Here is a 14,242-nt window from a genome sequence, read left to right as displayed (position 1 = left end):
GTTTGGATATTTTTGTGCCTGAATAAATTGAATTATGAAAACTGAATTTTGTCTTTCCTTGGATTGTCTCTGAGTGATATTAAATTTGATTTGATGATTTGAAAAACTTGTGTGTGATCGATGTAAAAAAACAAAAATGAAATCAGGAGCGGGTCAAATACTTCTTGATGGCACAGTAAAACAATAGGATCATTCTCAGTTAGTTGCCATCTAACACAAACATGGGCAAATTCCCTCTTTATTATACACAACCTCACTGGCACACGTTATTTAGCCAGTATGTGACTACAACGGACACCAACATAAATTTGATTTGGTTGACAGGTGAAAGGCTCATCTTCTGCATACTAACCACACAGCCTTGGAGTTCTTATATCTTTATTTCAGATCCAGGGTGATCCATAAAATATATAACAATTTTGATCTAAATACTGTATTTTCCACACTATAAGACACACCTAAAAGCCTTCAATTTTCCCAAATGCCAATAGTGCTTATGAATCCGATGTTCCTTACATATGGATCAGTATTGATTAACCATGGCTACTGTAGACAAAGGGCACTGCCGAACTAACGGTGGTAAGAAACGGTAAAGAGGAATTCCAATCCCACACCATTTGTGTTTGTGTGAAGACCCCAAAATGGCTCCTTTCAAGAAACACTTCCAACTATTCAATTCGGAAACTGAAGAAGAATTTGAGTTTCGTGAATGAGGGTCAAACTGATAAAGTGAGTTTTACGTGTTTTGTGTTTTCAACAGAACAAGGTTGGTCGTATTATGAATATGGTCATTAATATTTGAACAACATTGAGTGATTGTTGTTTTTTATATATATATATATATATATATATATATATATTATATATATATATATATATATTTTTTTTTTTTTTATACTGGTCTATTACGGGAACCACGAAAGGGTAAAGGGACTTTGTAGAAGTTTTACACAATGTGGGACGTTGACAAACTTATCTCGTACCTGTTCTAAAGATTTTACATCTTGCACAACCTTTCTAAGAAATGGTTACTATAAATAGAAATGTCTCTTGTTCTTTGTTCTTACTCCTTTGTTGTTCTTTGTTCTGTATGATGTACCAGGGCAGCAATGTCTGCCAGAGAAAAATTCCTTAGGTGTTTTTTTTTTTTTACACACTTGGCCAAATAAAGCTGATTCTGATTCTGATTATATTGTTATTGCCTTGCACTTTTTCTAAATTTACTATATTGTGATTGCACTAACACTTCATTTACTGTAACGGTATCAGACTGTTTCTTAAATGTGTTTACTGAATCGAGGAAAAGTTGCACTACCTGTGATAACTTGCTGTTCTGAAAAGATAAACTGTCTGTTGGTCCTTGCTTTTGTGCATCTGTACCACCTTCCAGATGGCAGGAGCTCAAACAGTTGTAAACTAGGTTGTGTAGTGTTCTTAATAATGTTGTGATCCCCACTGAAGCACCGAGACGACTAAATGTTGTCCATGGAGGGCAGAGGGCAGCTAACGATCTTCTGTTCTGCTTTGATCCTCCTCTGAAGCCTTACTTTGTTTGCCTCCGTGAAGCTCCTGTACCAGATGGAGACACAGTACCTCAGCAGGCTCTTGATGGATAGTGGTAGAAGGCCAGCTCCAACTTTGTGTCCAGGTTATTTTTCCGAGGACTCTCAGGAAGTGGAGATGCTGCTGAACCTTCTTGACAACTGCTGAGATCTTGTCTGTCCAGGAAGGGTCTCCAGGGACCAGGACTCCCAGGAACCAGAATGTGCAGACTCTCGCTACACACTTGCCGTTAATAAAGAATTCTATTCCTCCTGAAGTCCACAATGGGTCTCTTTTTTTTAGCGTTCAGTGTCAGATTGTTGTCTGGGCACCAGGTTGTGAGCTTCAGGACCTCCTCTCTATAGGCTCCCTGTCTCTCTTTGATATCAGAACGACCATTGTTGTGTCATCAGCGAACTTGACAATGATGTTATTATTGTAGGGTATCTAATTCAGTAATCAAAATGTCCGATATGATTTGTGTTGGGCTGAGCTGTAATCCACCAATAGCATCGTAGCGTAGCTCCGCGGCTGTTCCAAGTGACTTAACACAGCATGCAGAGCTCTGGTCATGGCGTCCTCTGTGGATCTATTCGCCTGGTATGCAAACTAGTGGGAGTCAAAGTTAGGGGGGCAGCGGGGTAGTCTTTAATGTGCTTGAGAACTAGCCTCTCACAGCACATGCACAAACACATTTATGATGACAGGTGTAAGAGCAACAGGGCAGTAATAAGTACTACTGGCTACTGGTTTCTTTTTAGGGAAAAAAATGATTGTCACAGATATCAAATAGGTTGGGAGGACTGCTTGGGCCAGTGAGAGTTGAAGATCTTGCAGAAGACGGTGGATAGCTAGTGGACACATGCTCTGAATACCTTGCCTGATACCCCATCTGGAACAGCGGGAATCTGGTATTCATAGCCAGAAGCACACACCTCACATCATGCTCGTGTACAGTAAGTTAAGACTGGAGCCTAGTGAGATTGTGAGCGTGCAGGAGCAGCTAAGTGTCGTTGAGGTGATTCAAAGTGAACAAATAAGTTGTTGAAAAAGCAAAGAAGCTCTGCCAAAGACTCGCTTGTGTCTCCTGGTGTCACAAAGCCTCTGAGGTTTGTGAGACACTATAGACCCTGCCAGATCTCCCGAGACCTATTGCTGGCAAGATAGACTCTATCCTCCTCCTGTAGACCCTCTGAAATTTTCAATGCTTTTTTTCCAGTTCAGCTCAAGCCATGCTGTAAAGAGGTCTGACCTGAAGCCAGTGTAGCAGGCCCTGAGGAGTAAATGGTCCTGGCAGGTCATGCGTGGTTCCTGATTTGGAAAAACCGTGATGTTTTTCTTCGCACACACAGTTTCCATACAAAATTTGATATAATCCAGTACAGCCCCCATGGATCTGTCCAGGTCCTGGTGTTAAAATAGGTCCCAAGCCAGGCATGAGGATTTCAGCAAATATGGTAACCGATCTTAACCTGGGAAACGGTGGGAAACGATTTTTCGGTTCCCATTGATAATGCTCATGGGAACCGGTTTTTACATGTACTTCAAAATAAAGCCTTAGCAGGCATGAGCATTTTGTCTTTTACACTTAGCAACCGACATGTTTGACTAGCGTTTGAGTGACCCGGATATGAATAACTCGACCTTGCGCATGCGTAGCGCAGAAGCGGAAACCGGTGCTGTTTGTAAACCACACTGACAAAGCTGGGCGTTTTAATTATTAAAAATAAAGGGGTTCACGGAGGTTTGTTTTATACAGATTGTTGTATTTCGTTGAGAACTTGTTTTACATTCCACACATGGGCGAATTTTATTAAAAGTAAGCCCAGACATCTGGGAAACAGACTTTCGGTTCGGTGTTTTCTCAGGCTGGGTAACGACACGGTAACTGAACGATCGTTTCCGTGAAATGCTCATGCCTGCCAATCTGTGTGTTCGAAGGAATCTTCAAGTTCAATGAGTGCAGATTCTGGCCAGGTTATTTCAGTGTTTGTGGCGGGCCTGGATCTGTGTCTGAGGAGTATAAATGAAGGATTAAGCAGCAAGGACATGTGGTCTGACTCATTAATGTGGTTGGGGGTTCTGTAGCCGTGCTTAATGTCTAAAATGTTTCACGTGTTGTCGGACAGTTAACATGCTGGTGGAACTTCGGGAGTACAGTCTTCAGATTGGTCCTAATAAAAGTTCCCGGTGTCCCTCTACCACGTTGTTGTTGCACGAGTCATCATGCATGTACACAGAGAAGCCCCCCAACCTTTGCTTTTAAAGAAGTTTTCAGTCCGATTCCAGCAGTGCAGGGTTCGACTTTCTAGCTGCACCCTCGCATCAGGGATGTTTGGATGAAGCCAGGTTGCAATCACGAACACAGTGATTATCTGTAAATTGTAATTCCAGCTCATCCATTTTGGTTCCGATGAATCTACGGTTGGTGAGGAACAGGTTTAGAAGAGGTGGTCTGATGGTGGAGGAGGTGGAAGAGGTTGTTCTTTAGCCTGAGCAGGCGGCCAGAGTGATGACCCAGTTTCCGCTTCCTCTCTCTCCTCCGCCTGCACCACTTCACTGGCCCATTAGTGAGGGTAGGAACCTAGATTGACTTGTGTATTCAATTTAGCTCCCTCTTTACCAATACATATCTATACAAAGTTGCCGTTATGGCATGAGTGAATTAGCGGCGCACCACATGATGTGGTGATGATGATGTGGTAAACATCAACCTGAAGCTGCAATGAAGCATTCAACCCCTTGAGGACGAGGCTTTTTAGCAAGCAAAGGTTGGTTTGAAAAAGCATGCGACAATATGGTACAAGCTGTCGAGTTTAGCAATTGTGTTGACAGGACTAACCGGGACAAGCCGAAAGGAAAAGAAGAAGAAGAAGTTGACAGCGTGATGTCCTTGGGCAGGGTGTTGGATTAAATGACTTAATTGTACATAAAGTAATCTCATATTTTCTTTCTTGTTTTGTATTGAATGCTCCTTTACTATGCTTAATATGCTTACAGTGACTCATGGTTGCTTTATTTATCACATTTGCTGTTTTTGTTATGTTTCGGACTGTCTGCATATAAAAAAGAAGATTCAAGCCAATTTGGCCAAGAGTGTCTGGAGATGGTGAGACACATATCCCGCGTTCTTCTCGCGAACAAAAGTTCCTCTTCTCGAGAAGGGGGCGCCACAGCAGCGAAATGGAAGTGATGTAACATAGGTGAGCCAGAAGTGAGGTCACGAAAATCCGCCATGGACATTCAGTGCTACACGAGAAGACAGCAGGGGTTTTATTTGTTTGTGACTTTTTGCACTGCAATAAAAATGTTATTATATTGTGATTGTTTAACCAGAGACTTGTACTGTTATAATTTAAGTCTCAAGTATGCAATGTATCAATGCTATACTGTTGATTAAACATTTGGGTACCCACACGGCAGCTCCAGAAGAACGGAAGTGATCTAACAACGGCGTTCTAGAAGATATGTCACAAAATGGCATCACAGACATTTTGGTGCTACACATGAGGCCATCACGTTTGCTTTGTTTGTGACTTTCTGTACTGCAATCAAAATTTTATTTTAATGTTATTGTTTATGTCTCAAGTATGCAATGTATAACTGCTGTGCTGTTGATTAAATATTCTGGTACCCACGTGGCAGCCCCAGTATAACAGAAGTGATGTCTCAGTGGTGCACCGGATGTTGCATCATGGGCATCCGGTGCTACACGAGAAGACATGACGCGTTTGCTTTGTTTGTGACTTTCTGTACTGCAATAAAAACGTTGTTTTAATTTTTTTGTTTAACTACTCACTTGTAGTGTAATTTTTGTCTCAAATGGGCAAAGTATAAATGCTGTACTGTTGATTAAACATTCTGGTAGTCACACGGCAGCTCCAGCAGAAGTCTCTATTTGATGAATGGTTACTAAACAGTAATATAATCCAGTAAGTGTTTTATAATTTATATTTACATTATAAATGTATAATACAGTATACACTATATTTATAAGGTTTTATAATTCAAGATTTAACTAAATACCTCTTTTTGTCTCAAATGTGCAAAGTACAAATACTGCTTACATATTTTAAACATTCTGGTACCTACATAAATTCCCCACTACTTTGGGGTTTTTCACTTTTCGCGGGTGGTTCTGATACCAATTAACCACGAAAAATTAGGGATTAATGTATTTAGTATAACTACATCTATGTAGAATAGCTATCTAGAGTGAAAGAAATATCTGAAATAGATATTAAAAGGCGGAGGAACAATTAGAAAGATGGAGGTACGCACGGGAAAAGGAGAGGAATGAAGATAAGCCAAAGTAAAACAGAATATATGTGCGAGAATGAGAGGGGCAGAGGAGGAAGAGTGAAGCTTCAGGGAGAAGAGATAGCGAGCGTGGACAACTTCAAATACTTGGGGTCAACAATAAAGAGCAATGGTGAGTGTGGCAAGGAAGTGAAGAAACAGGTCCAACCGGGATGGAACAGTTCGCGGAAGGTGTCTGGTGTTCTATGTGACAGAAGAGTATCCCCTAGTTTATAAAACAGTGGTGAGGCCGGAATTGATGTACGGATTAGAGACTGTGGCTCTGAAGAAACAACAGGAAGGAGAACTGGAGGTAGCAGAATTGAAAATACTGATGTTCTCGCTTGGTGTGAACAGGCTGGATAGGATTACAAATGAGCTCATTAGAGGGACAGCCAAAGTTGGATGTTTTGGAGACAAGGTTAGAGAGAGCAGACTTTAATGGTTTGGACATGTTCAGAGGCGAGAGAGTGAGTATATTGGCAGAAGGGTGCTGAGGATGGAGCTGCCAGGCAAAAAAGCAAGACGAAGACCAAAGAAAAGGTTGATGGATGTTGTGAGGGAGGACATGAGCACAGTGGGTGTTAAGAGAGGAAGATGCACAAGATAGGCTTAGATGGCTGTGGTGACCCCTAACGGGACAAGCCGAAAGAAAAAGAAGAAGACGATAATATTAAAAGATATAATCAGACATTGATCTAGAATCAATATGGCTACTAGACCAGATGGGACCATGGGACTTACGTGTGCAGACTACCGGTGAGTCAAGGGGTATGCCTGGGGCTCTGTAGTAGGCAAGGACACAGCGCTCACAGTTAACGCCGGTTGTGTGATGCTAGGAAAGAAGCAGGATGTACAGTGAAAACAAACAAAACAAAAAAATATATAAAAAAAGAAAACACTGTGCGTTTATTCATGGCTTACCTGACAATTGAGGCAGACTCCACCCCCTTGGTACTGTCCGCGGATATCAAGGCTGCCGTGCCGCTGGGCCACATTAGTGTCGTAGAAGCAGTCAAATGAGTGGTGGTGACAGTTGCATGCTGGAAATATTGATCATTTATTTTCTCAAAAACATTTGGTGCTCTTTACAATAACAGTCTCATCAATGTACATACATGTTTTGCTGGTGCAAACTGGTCAAATGTGAGGCACATTGCTCTACAGCATCCTTGCTATTTAATATGCTAATTTAGTTCCACAAAAGAAGACAAAAATGTTATGAGCAAGGCCTGGCCACTGCCAAGAGGAGTGTGGCCTGACCACTGCTCTGGGCAGTTCCACCTGACACACCTGTCACTGCTGTTTCACATTCGGACTGTAATTAGACAGTCATTTAATTTACAGTTTTTGTCACTGGCATTTGGCAGTTCATTGGGTATGCTTTACCGCATCCTGGGCTACTCCACCACTGCGCCATTATAGTCCACCCACGCTTTCGTTATGTTATGTTTTATTTTGTCTCTTAGTTATCAGACCTTGTTTCTTGTTTTTTGGATCATGCCTTCTTGGACTGTGTTATCGTGCACAACTTTAGTTTACAATAAAACCCACTGAACATCATGCCTTTGCCTGGGAGTCCTGCATTTGGGTCCGCCCCTGCTCTGCTGGTTCGTGACAAATTTTTATCTTTTCTTTGTTTTTTTGATAGCGACAGACAGGAAGTGATATTATATTCAAAGCAGGGAGATTCCAACATTACCATTTGTTACTCCAGTCATATGAACGTCTCTAATAAAAAAATTCAGTGACGAAAAGCCTCCTCAGAAAAATTTCATCTCTCGTTACGAAGGAAATTCAGGATACGAAAGGGAAAAAATTGTCACTGGATTCCGCCGAACGTAACCATCCTGTACTTTATCTTGGTTTGAAAGTGGTGCAATAGAGCTGCTCCCCCATTGCCTATCGTCGTAGCATCTTCCTGACATCACATTGGCTAGGAGGGACGTAAAACGTAAGCTGTGATGCACTTTATGTATTTTGGTTTGTGTGGCGCGATAGAGCTGCTCTCCCATTGGCTAGCACGTTGCATCTTCCTGGCATCACATCCCTCCATTAGCTAGGAGGGACATCAATCTGTACTCTGGCTTCCTGTGTCTTCGTCATTGAATGCATTTTCATATGCTAGTGCGCACTCGTACTGTACAACATCTTCATGAATTTAGTCATCTCTTTTCACCATGGGCCCCAAGAAAATTAATGGCCAGTGCCAGTGAGAAGAAGACGAGAGTTGTTTGTGTCCATCAAAACAAAGCATAAAATCGTCGAGAAATATGAAAAAGCTATGAGGTTGACTGACATCGCTAAAGAAATTCAACCATAATGACCTCCCGAAGAAGGATGGCAGCAAGGGAACTTCGGAACAGGAGGGGTTTAGTGCATCGTGTGGGTGGTTTGAAAAATTCAAGACGAGCACTGAAATTTACTCTGTTGTTCAGCATGGCGAGGCATCAAGTGCAGACCAGAAGGTGGCGAAAGAATTTGTTTAGAAAGTCAAACAATTGACATTGGAAAAAGTCTATGTTCCACAGCAAGTTTTCAATTATGACGAGACTGGCCTATTTTGGAAAGAGATGGCTTGTCGTACATTTCTAACAGCAGAGGAGAAAAAAATTCCAGGCCACAAGTTGTGTATGTGCCTCCCCCTCCATCTCCCCACGATGTCTTTTGCTTGTTACTCACCATTCTCTTTGATTTGTTGTTCAATGCATAAGGTAAATTAAGATAATTTTTTAAAAACAATTATTATTTTTTTGCTATTATTATGTACACTTTGACACTTAATTTTTGGCGGTGGGGGGTTAGGGTCTTGGAACAGATTCTGATATTTACACATAAAATGCGTTTCTACTTTAGAAAAATTCAAGTTACGAAACGGCTTCCAGAATGGATAAATTTGGAAAGTAAATGTACCATTGTATTTTTACACATATTTTAATGTGACATCATGTACCCGTAGATTTATGTTGAGGTTCTCGCTCGGAGTGACCAGGTTGGATAGGATTAGAAATGAGCTCATTAGAGGGACAGCCAAAGCTGGATGTTTTGGAGACAAGATTCGAGAGAGCAGACTTCGATGGTTTGGACATGTTCAGAGGCGTGAGAGTGAGTATATTGGTAGAAGGATGCTGAGGATGGAGCTCCCAGGCAAAAGAGCGAGAGGAAGACCAAAGAGAAGGTTTATGGATGTGGTGAGGGAAGACATGAGGGCAGTTGGGGTTACAGAGGAAGATGCAGGAGATAGGCTAAGATGGCAAAAGATGACACGCTGTGGCGACCCCTAACGGGACAAGCCGAAAGGAAAAGAAGAAGAAGAATGTACCCGTAGATTTCTATTCTTGGGAAGAAAGAAAGAAAGAAAGAATATTTTAAGTCTGGGAGGTCGAGTCCCATGTGAAATAGAGAGCAAGCAGAATACAGAGGAAATAAATAACTCACGTTCACACTCATTGGAATTAAAAGTGGTGGCTGGCTTCCATGGTAACTGGTTGTATCCAGGGCAACACTGGTCACATGAGTCACCACAGGTGTTGTGCTGACATTCGCACTGCAGCCTAAGCACACGCATAAACATGCACACAAACACAAAAAACAAACATACAAACAATGCTTTTAGGCCCAGTACATATAATCAAGACAATCAGCCAGTTTTTGTGACAATTTTCCTCCATCCCACCTTAACTTGACAAATGGAAGACAAGGTTATGATTTACAAGATCCAATAAAATTGTCCTATGGTCGGATGTCTGTGAAAATTAAACTTGTCCCAATTTAATCTGAAACAGATCCAATGGGCCATTGGATCAAAGAGAATCACAATCTTGAAAAAAAATGAAGGTTCAATATTTATGATCAAAACTCATCTGTTGGAGGGATAGCTGACGTTTGAAAAAAAATATCATTACAGGCCCAATAAGGCACATACCCCAAATAACATGAAAAACAGAACACTTAAGGGAAGATATACTTTTTCGAGTTGTGGGCACAATGACCAAGTGCACACTACATTGAGAGTAATCAGACAGGTTGTAATGAATGAGGAAATTCAACGGGTTTCGTTGGACGCTGCCTCACAAGGCAACGTGCATGTTGCACCCAAAAAGAAAATATACTACACTTCAAGGAAGATGTTTTTTTATTCTGACTTATGGGCAGAGTTTCATGTGCTCTATGTCATTGTTTATAGTTATTAGAAATGCAAATGGAGTCCTACAGGGGGCACAAGCCACTGCAAACTGTAGGCCAGTCCCAATCCCTGATAAATAAAGAGCGTTGCATCAGGAAGGGCATCCCTCTTAAAACGTTGCAAACAAATATGAGTGTTCATCTTAAGAATCCTGTCCTTGACCCGTCACCTTATCGTGGTAAGGGATCAGACAAAGCATGGACTGCCCCACCCAAACCCCCACCCCCACCCCCCATGATGCTATGCACAAATGGATTCAGATTTCCCTTGCCTGTGGATGCAGCTCACCGGAGACCCCCTCTGAAGCCAGGACTGAAGGTGGGGCTTGAAGGTGAGCACCAGCACCGGGCCTCTACTTATTGGGCTCGGTCGGCCACAGCCCGAAAGGTTAGCATGGGTCTCCCTTCCCATGGCCTCACCACCTGTGAGAGGGGCCATAGGGGTTGGTGAAATGTGAGTTGGCTGGTTGCGGAAAGCAGGGGCGTTGACGATCTGATCCCAGCCTACAGAAACTGGATCAAGGGACATGGAATGTGACCTCTCTGGCAGAGAAGGAGCCCAAGGTCGTGTGTGAGGTCAAGAAATTACAACTAGATATAGTCGGACTCGCTTCTACTCGCTGCTTGGTCTTGGTACAAGTCCTCTTGAGAGGGGTTGGATTCTGTTCTACTCTGGAGTTGCCCACGGAGAAGTGAGACGTGTCAAGCAGGTATGGGTATGCCAATTGCCACCCGGCTCTGCACCTCTACGTTGGCATTTATTGGATAAGAGGATACCCTGCCGCTACCTTTGGGCACACGGGTCCTGACTGTTGTTTGTGCCTAACCACCAAACAACTTCAGCATACCGACCAACTTTGGAGTCCTTAGAAGGAGCGCTCGAGATGGCTCCCTCTGGGGACTCCATCGTTCTGCTGGGAGACTTCAATGCTCACAAGGGCAATGACAGTGAGACCTGAAAGGGCATGATTAGGAAGAACGGCCCCCTCGATCAGAACCCAAGTGTTGTTCTCATACTGGACTTCTGTGCTCCTCACAGATTATCCAAAACGAACACCAGGTTCAAGCATAAGGGTGTCAAACATGTGCACTTAACACCAGTACACCTTGGGTCACAGTTCGATGATCGACTTTGTGGTTGTGTCATCAGACTTGCAGGCGCATGTCTTGCACACTTGAAAAAAGGGGCGCAGCTGTCAATTGCTCATCACCCGTTGGTGAGTTGGCTCCGTTGGCCGTGGAAGATGCTGGACTAATGTGGCAGCTCAAACATATTGAGAGGGTTTGCTGGAAACGAGTAGCAGATTCTCCTATCAGAAGGAATTTTAATTCCATCCACCGAAAGAAGTTTGCCCTTTTTCCAGGAGAAGCGGGGAACATTGAGTTCATGTGGACTATGTTCCACGCTTCCATTGCTAAGGCGGCCGACCGGAGGTGTGGCCGTAAGGTGGTTGGTGCCTTCTGTGGCAAAAACCCCCAAACACATTGGTGGATACCAACAGTGAGGGATGCCGTCAAGCTGAAGAAGGGATTCTATTGAACCATTTTGGCCTGTGGGACTCCAGATGTCGCTGAGAGGTTCCAGCTGGCCAGGCAGAATGTAGCTCCTCTGGTTGCTGCAGCAAATTCCAGGCATTGGAGGAGTTTGGTGACTTCAAGATGACTTTGAGGAAATTCTGGTTCACTCTCCAGTGTCTCAGGAGGGCGAAGCAATGCACCGTCAACACTGTATATAGTGAGGATGGGGAAAACCTGACCTTGACCGAACACCCTGATAAGGGCTGTTGGGTCCCTGTACGACCGGTGTCAGAGTTTGGTATGCACTACCGGCAGTAAGTCGGACTCCTTTCCCGTGAGGGTTTGACTCCACCAAAGCAGCCCTTTGTCACTGATATTGTTCATAACTTTTATACACAGAATCTCTATGCACAGCTGAAGCATAGAGGGGGTTTGGGTCCGTGTTGGTGGCCTCAGTGTGAAGCGGCTGGGATGATATGGAAGTAAATATGTGCCACCAGGATTTGAATTAAAAATGCCACGGAAAATTTTATATTGTAAAATTCACATTGTTATTTCAAAGTGATCACATTTTCAATAGCTGTATTTCAGTTTAACTTTTCAATGTAAACATCTCCAAAAAATTTCCTGAGATTCAACTGGCTACAATTCGCTGTCTAAATTCAATTGACTACAATTCGCTCTCTGAAATTCAACTGGCTCGATTTCACTGAAATTCACCGTCTAAATTCAGTGTTGAAAAGGCTGGGTTACTTAAGGTCAGAACCCAACACCCAACCAATCCTGGATTAAGGTTCTGGCACTCCCGTGGGGGCACGGCTTTCAAGTTTAATGGCACTTTGAAAAGGAAATTCCTTTTAACGGCTTTTTACGTCATTCCTTCCATTCTAAGTCCCATGCATCCACTTAGCCCCTGTGGTAGCGGCTAACTCCACCACGTTACGGCGTGATTTGAGTAGTCCACTCAAACAACACACTATCCCAGTTGAACTTTCAACAGTTCTTGTCGAACACGTCAATCAACTTTTGATAAATGTCCACTGTTCACTTTCTTTGTCCTTTTGTTGCCCTCCAACAACCACTCGTACCTTGCACTCCGTCTAGCCTTTTTTTCCCCTCTCTTTTTCCCGCGTCTCCTCAACAAGTCACTTCCTGTCCTTCTTAAACAATGGTTTCAACAATAAAATGGCAAACAAAAGTATTTCTTTTCACAAATGAATCAAACACATTTAAATACAAATCCCTCCAAAAGAAAATCAAGTCAGCACACTCAGTTTAACAGATATTCCACCACATTCCATAAAGGAAACCTATAACCTAATTGCTTCTCTATTATACAGAAATTTTACCTGTACCAACTTTTAACCGGGTTACGAGGTTTGTTTGTGTGTGTGAAATCGTGCAAAACATGTGTGACGATCCGAGAGAGCATACATAATGTGTGTTAGAGGGCATGTATGTGCGTCTCAGTGCTCAAGGTGTGTGTTAGCATGCACAGGGTCAGTATGATTGGTTCTGTGTGAGTGGTCAATGTATATATGTTGGTCTGCATGAAGTGTGTGAGTGTGTCATTCCCACCCCTTTGGAGAATATTGTTTAATATTCCATATTTTACTGTAACTTCTGAAAGTTCAGTTCAATTCAATAAGCCATTTGTGCTCTTACTTGTGTGGATCGTTGAGGTCCTGAGCATTACATGCTTCAGCGTGTCCATTACACACACAGCGCCCACCAATGGTGATGTCCTTGATACTGTAGTAGTACTGCACACACACGCACACCCACATGCACATACACACACAACACAAAACGGGTGAGAACCAACAATCTATTGAAGTGACAGTAACATAAAATGCTAACATTAAGTTGGAAGCGGTGCTGTCTCTAGACCCATTTTACTGAAGGTTCCTTGCTGCAGTACGGGGTTTTGTCAGAGAGGCACATCCGACATGCTTCTGGTTAACTTTACAACACAAAAAGAACAGTAGCTGACGATAATATAATAATATTCATAGACTGGGTTGGGGAAATGTTGGGTATTCCTCCTTTGCTTTTTGTCGATAGTTCAAAATAAAGAAGAAAAAATGTTATGTCCTAATTCTGCACTGTAACGGCAAATAACAATGAAGTAGGCAGAATGAGTGTTAATTGAGCAGAAGCGAAGAAAGTTAAAAGCACCACAAACTGTTTTCAGAGACCACACAGATCATGAAAAATGAAAAAGCTAAAGATCCTTAGAGTGGAGACATTGAGAAGATATAAGCAGTGTAACATAAAGACAATACAGTTACAGTACTCTGTAAAAAAATTAACTCACATTTTTGGCCCAGAGTTGCTCAGATTTAAAAATATCAGTCAATGTAATTAAAATTGTAAAATTCAGTTAGCCCAGCAAAACAAGCCACTTGCTTTCTTTAAAATACTTTCATGAGTTATTCAAACTTGTGTTTTGGGGTTACAGTTTAAAATTACGGGCGTTAGTTCAGCTAACTTTACTTTCCTTGTTAAAGAAGGCGGGAAAGCCAACTTTCCGAGTTGGCTTTTGAATGTCTCATCTGTGGCAGTGCTGCATTAGCCTGAGCTGTTCGTATTGCAGGTTCGTCTTATAACCTTAACCTTAACCTATACCTGATTAAAGTATTTTAGAATGAACATGTAAATTTCTCCAGATTATTTTTTATTCGCTGCACTGCACTAA

General features: G+C 42.4%; 1 protein-coding gene across 20 annotated transcripts in view; it reads right to left on the bottom strand.

The window, feature by feature from the left end:
• lama5 (laminin, alpha 5) overlaps positions 1-14,242 on the bottom strand; it is a 377,096-nt gene that overhangs the window by 294,842 nt on the left and 68,012 nt on the right. For all 20 annotated transcript variants that reach the window (XR_009793010.1, XR_009793011.1, XR_009793012.1 and 17 more), the window contains 4 exons: positions 13,210-13,307; positions 9,280-9,395; positions 6,766-6,884; positions 6,586-6,676 (listed from right to left, as the gene is read on the bottom strand). Coding sequence is in view for 17 of the 20 variants with exons in the window: in XM_061806903.1 (XP_061662887.1) it covers positions 6,586-6,676; positions 6,766-6,884; positions 9,280-9,395; positions 13,210-13,307 (424 nt within the window). In the remaining 3 variants the exon portion in view is untranslated. The remainder of the gene's footprint in view (positions 1-6,585; positions 6,677-6,765; positions 6,885-9,279; positions 9,396-13,209; positions 13,308-14,242) is intronic.

Source organism: Syngnathoides biaculeatus, chromosome 2, assembly GCF_019802595.1.
Source record: "Syngnathoides biaculeatus isolate LvHL_M chromosome 2, ASM1980259v1, whole genome shotgun sequence".
Lineage (NCBI taxonomy): Eukaryota > Metazoa > Chordata > Actinopteri > Syngnathiformes > Syngnathidae > Syngnathoides > Syngnathoides biaculeatus.
This window is presented reverse-complemented; position numbering and strand designations above follow the sequence as displayed.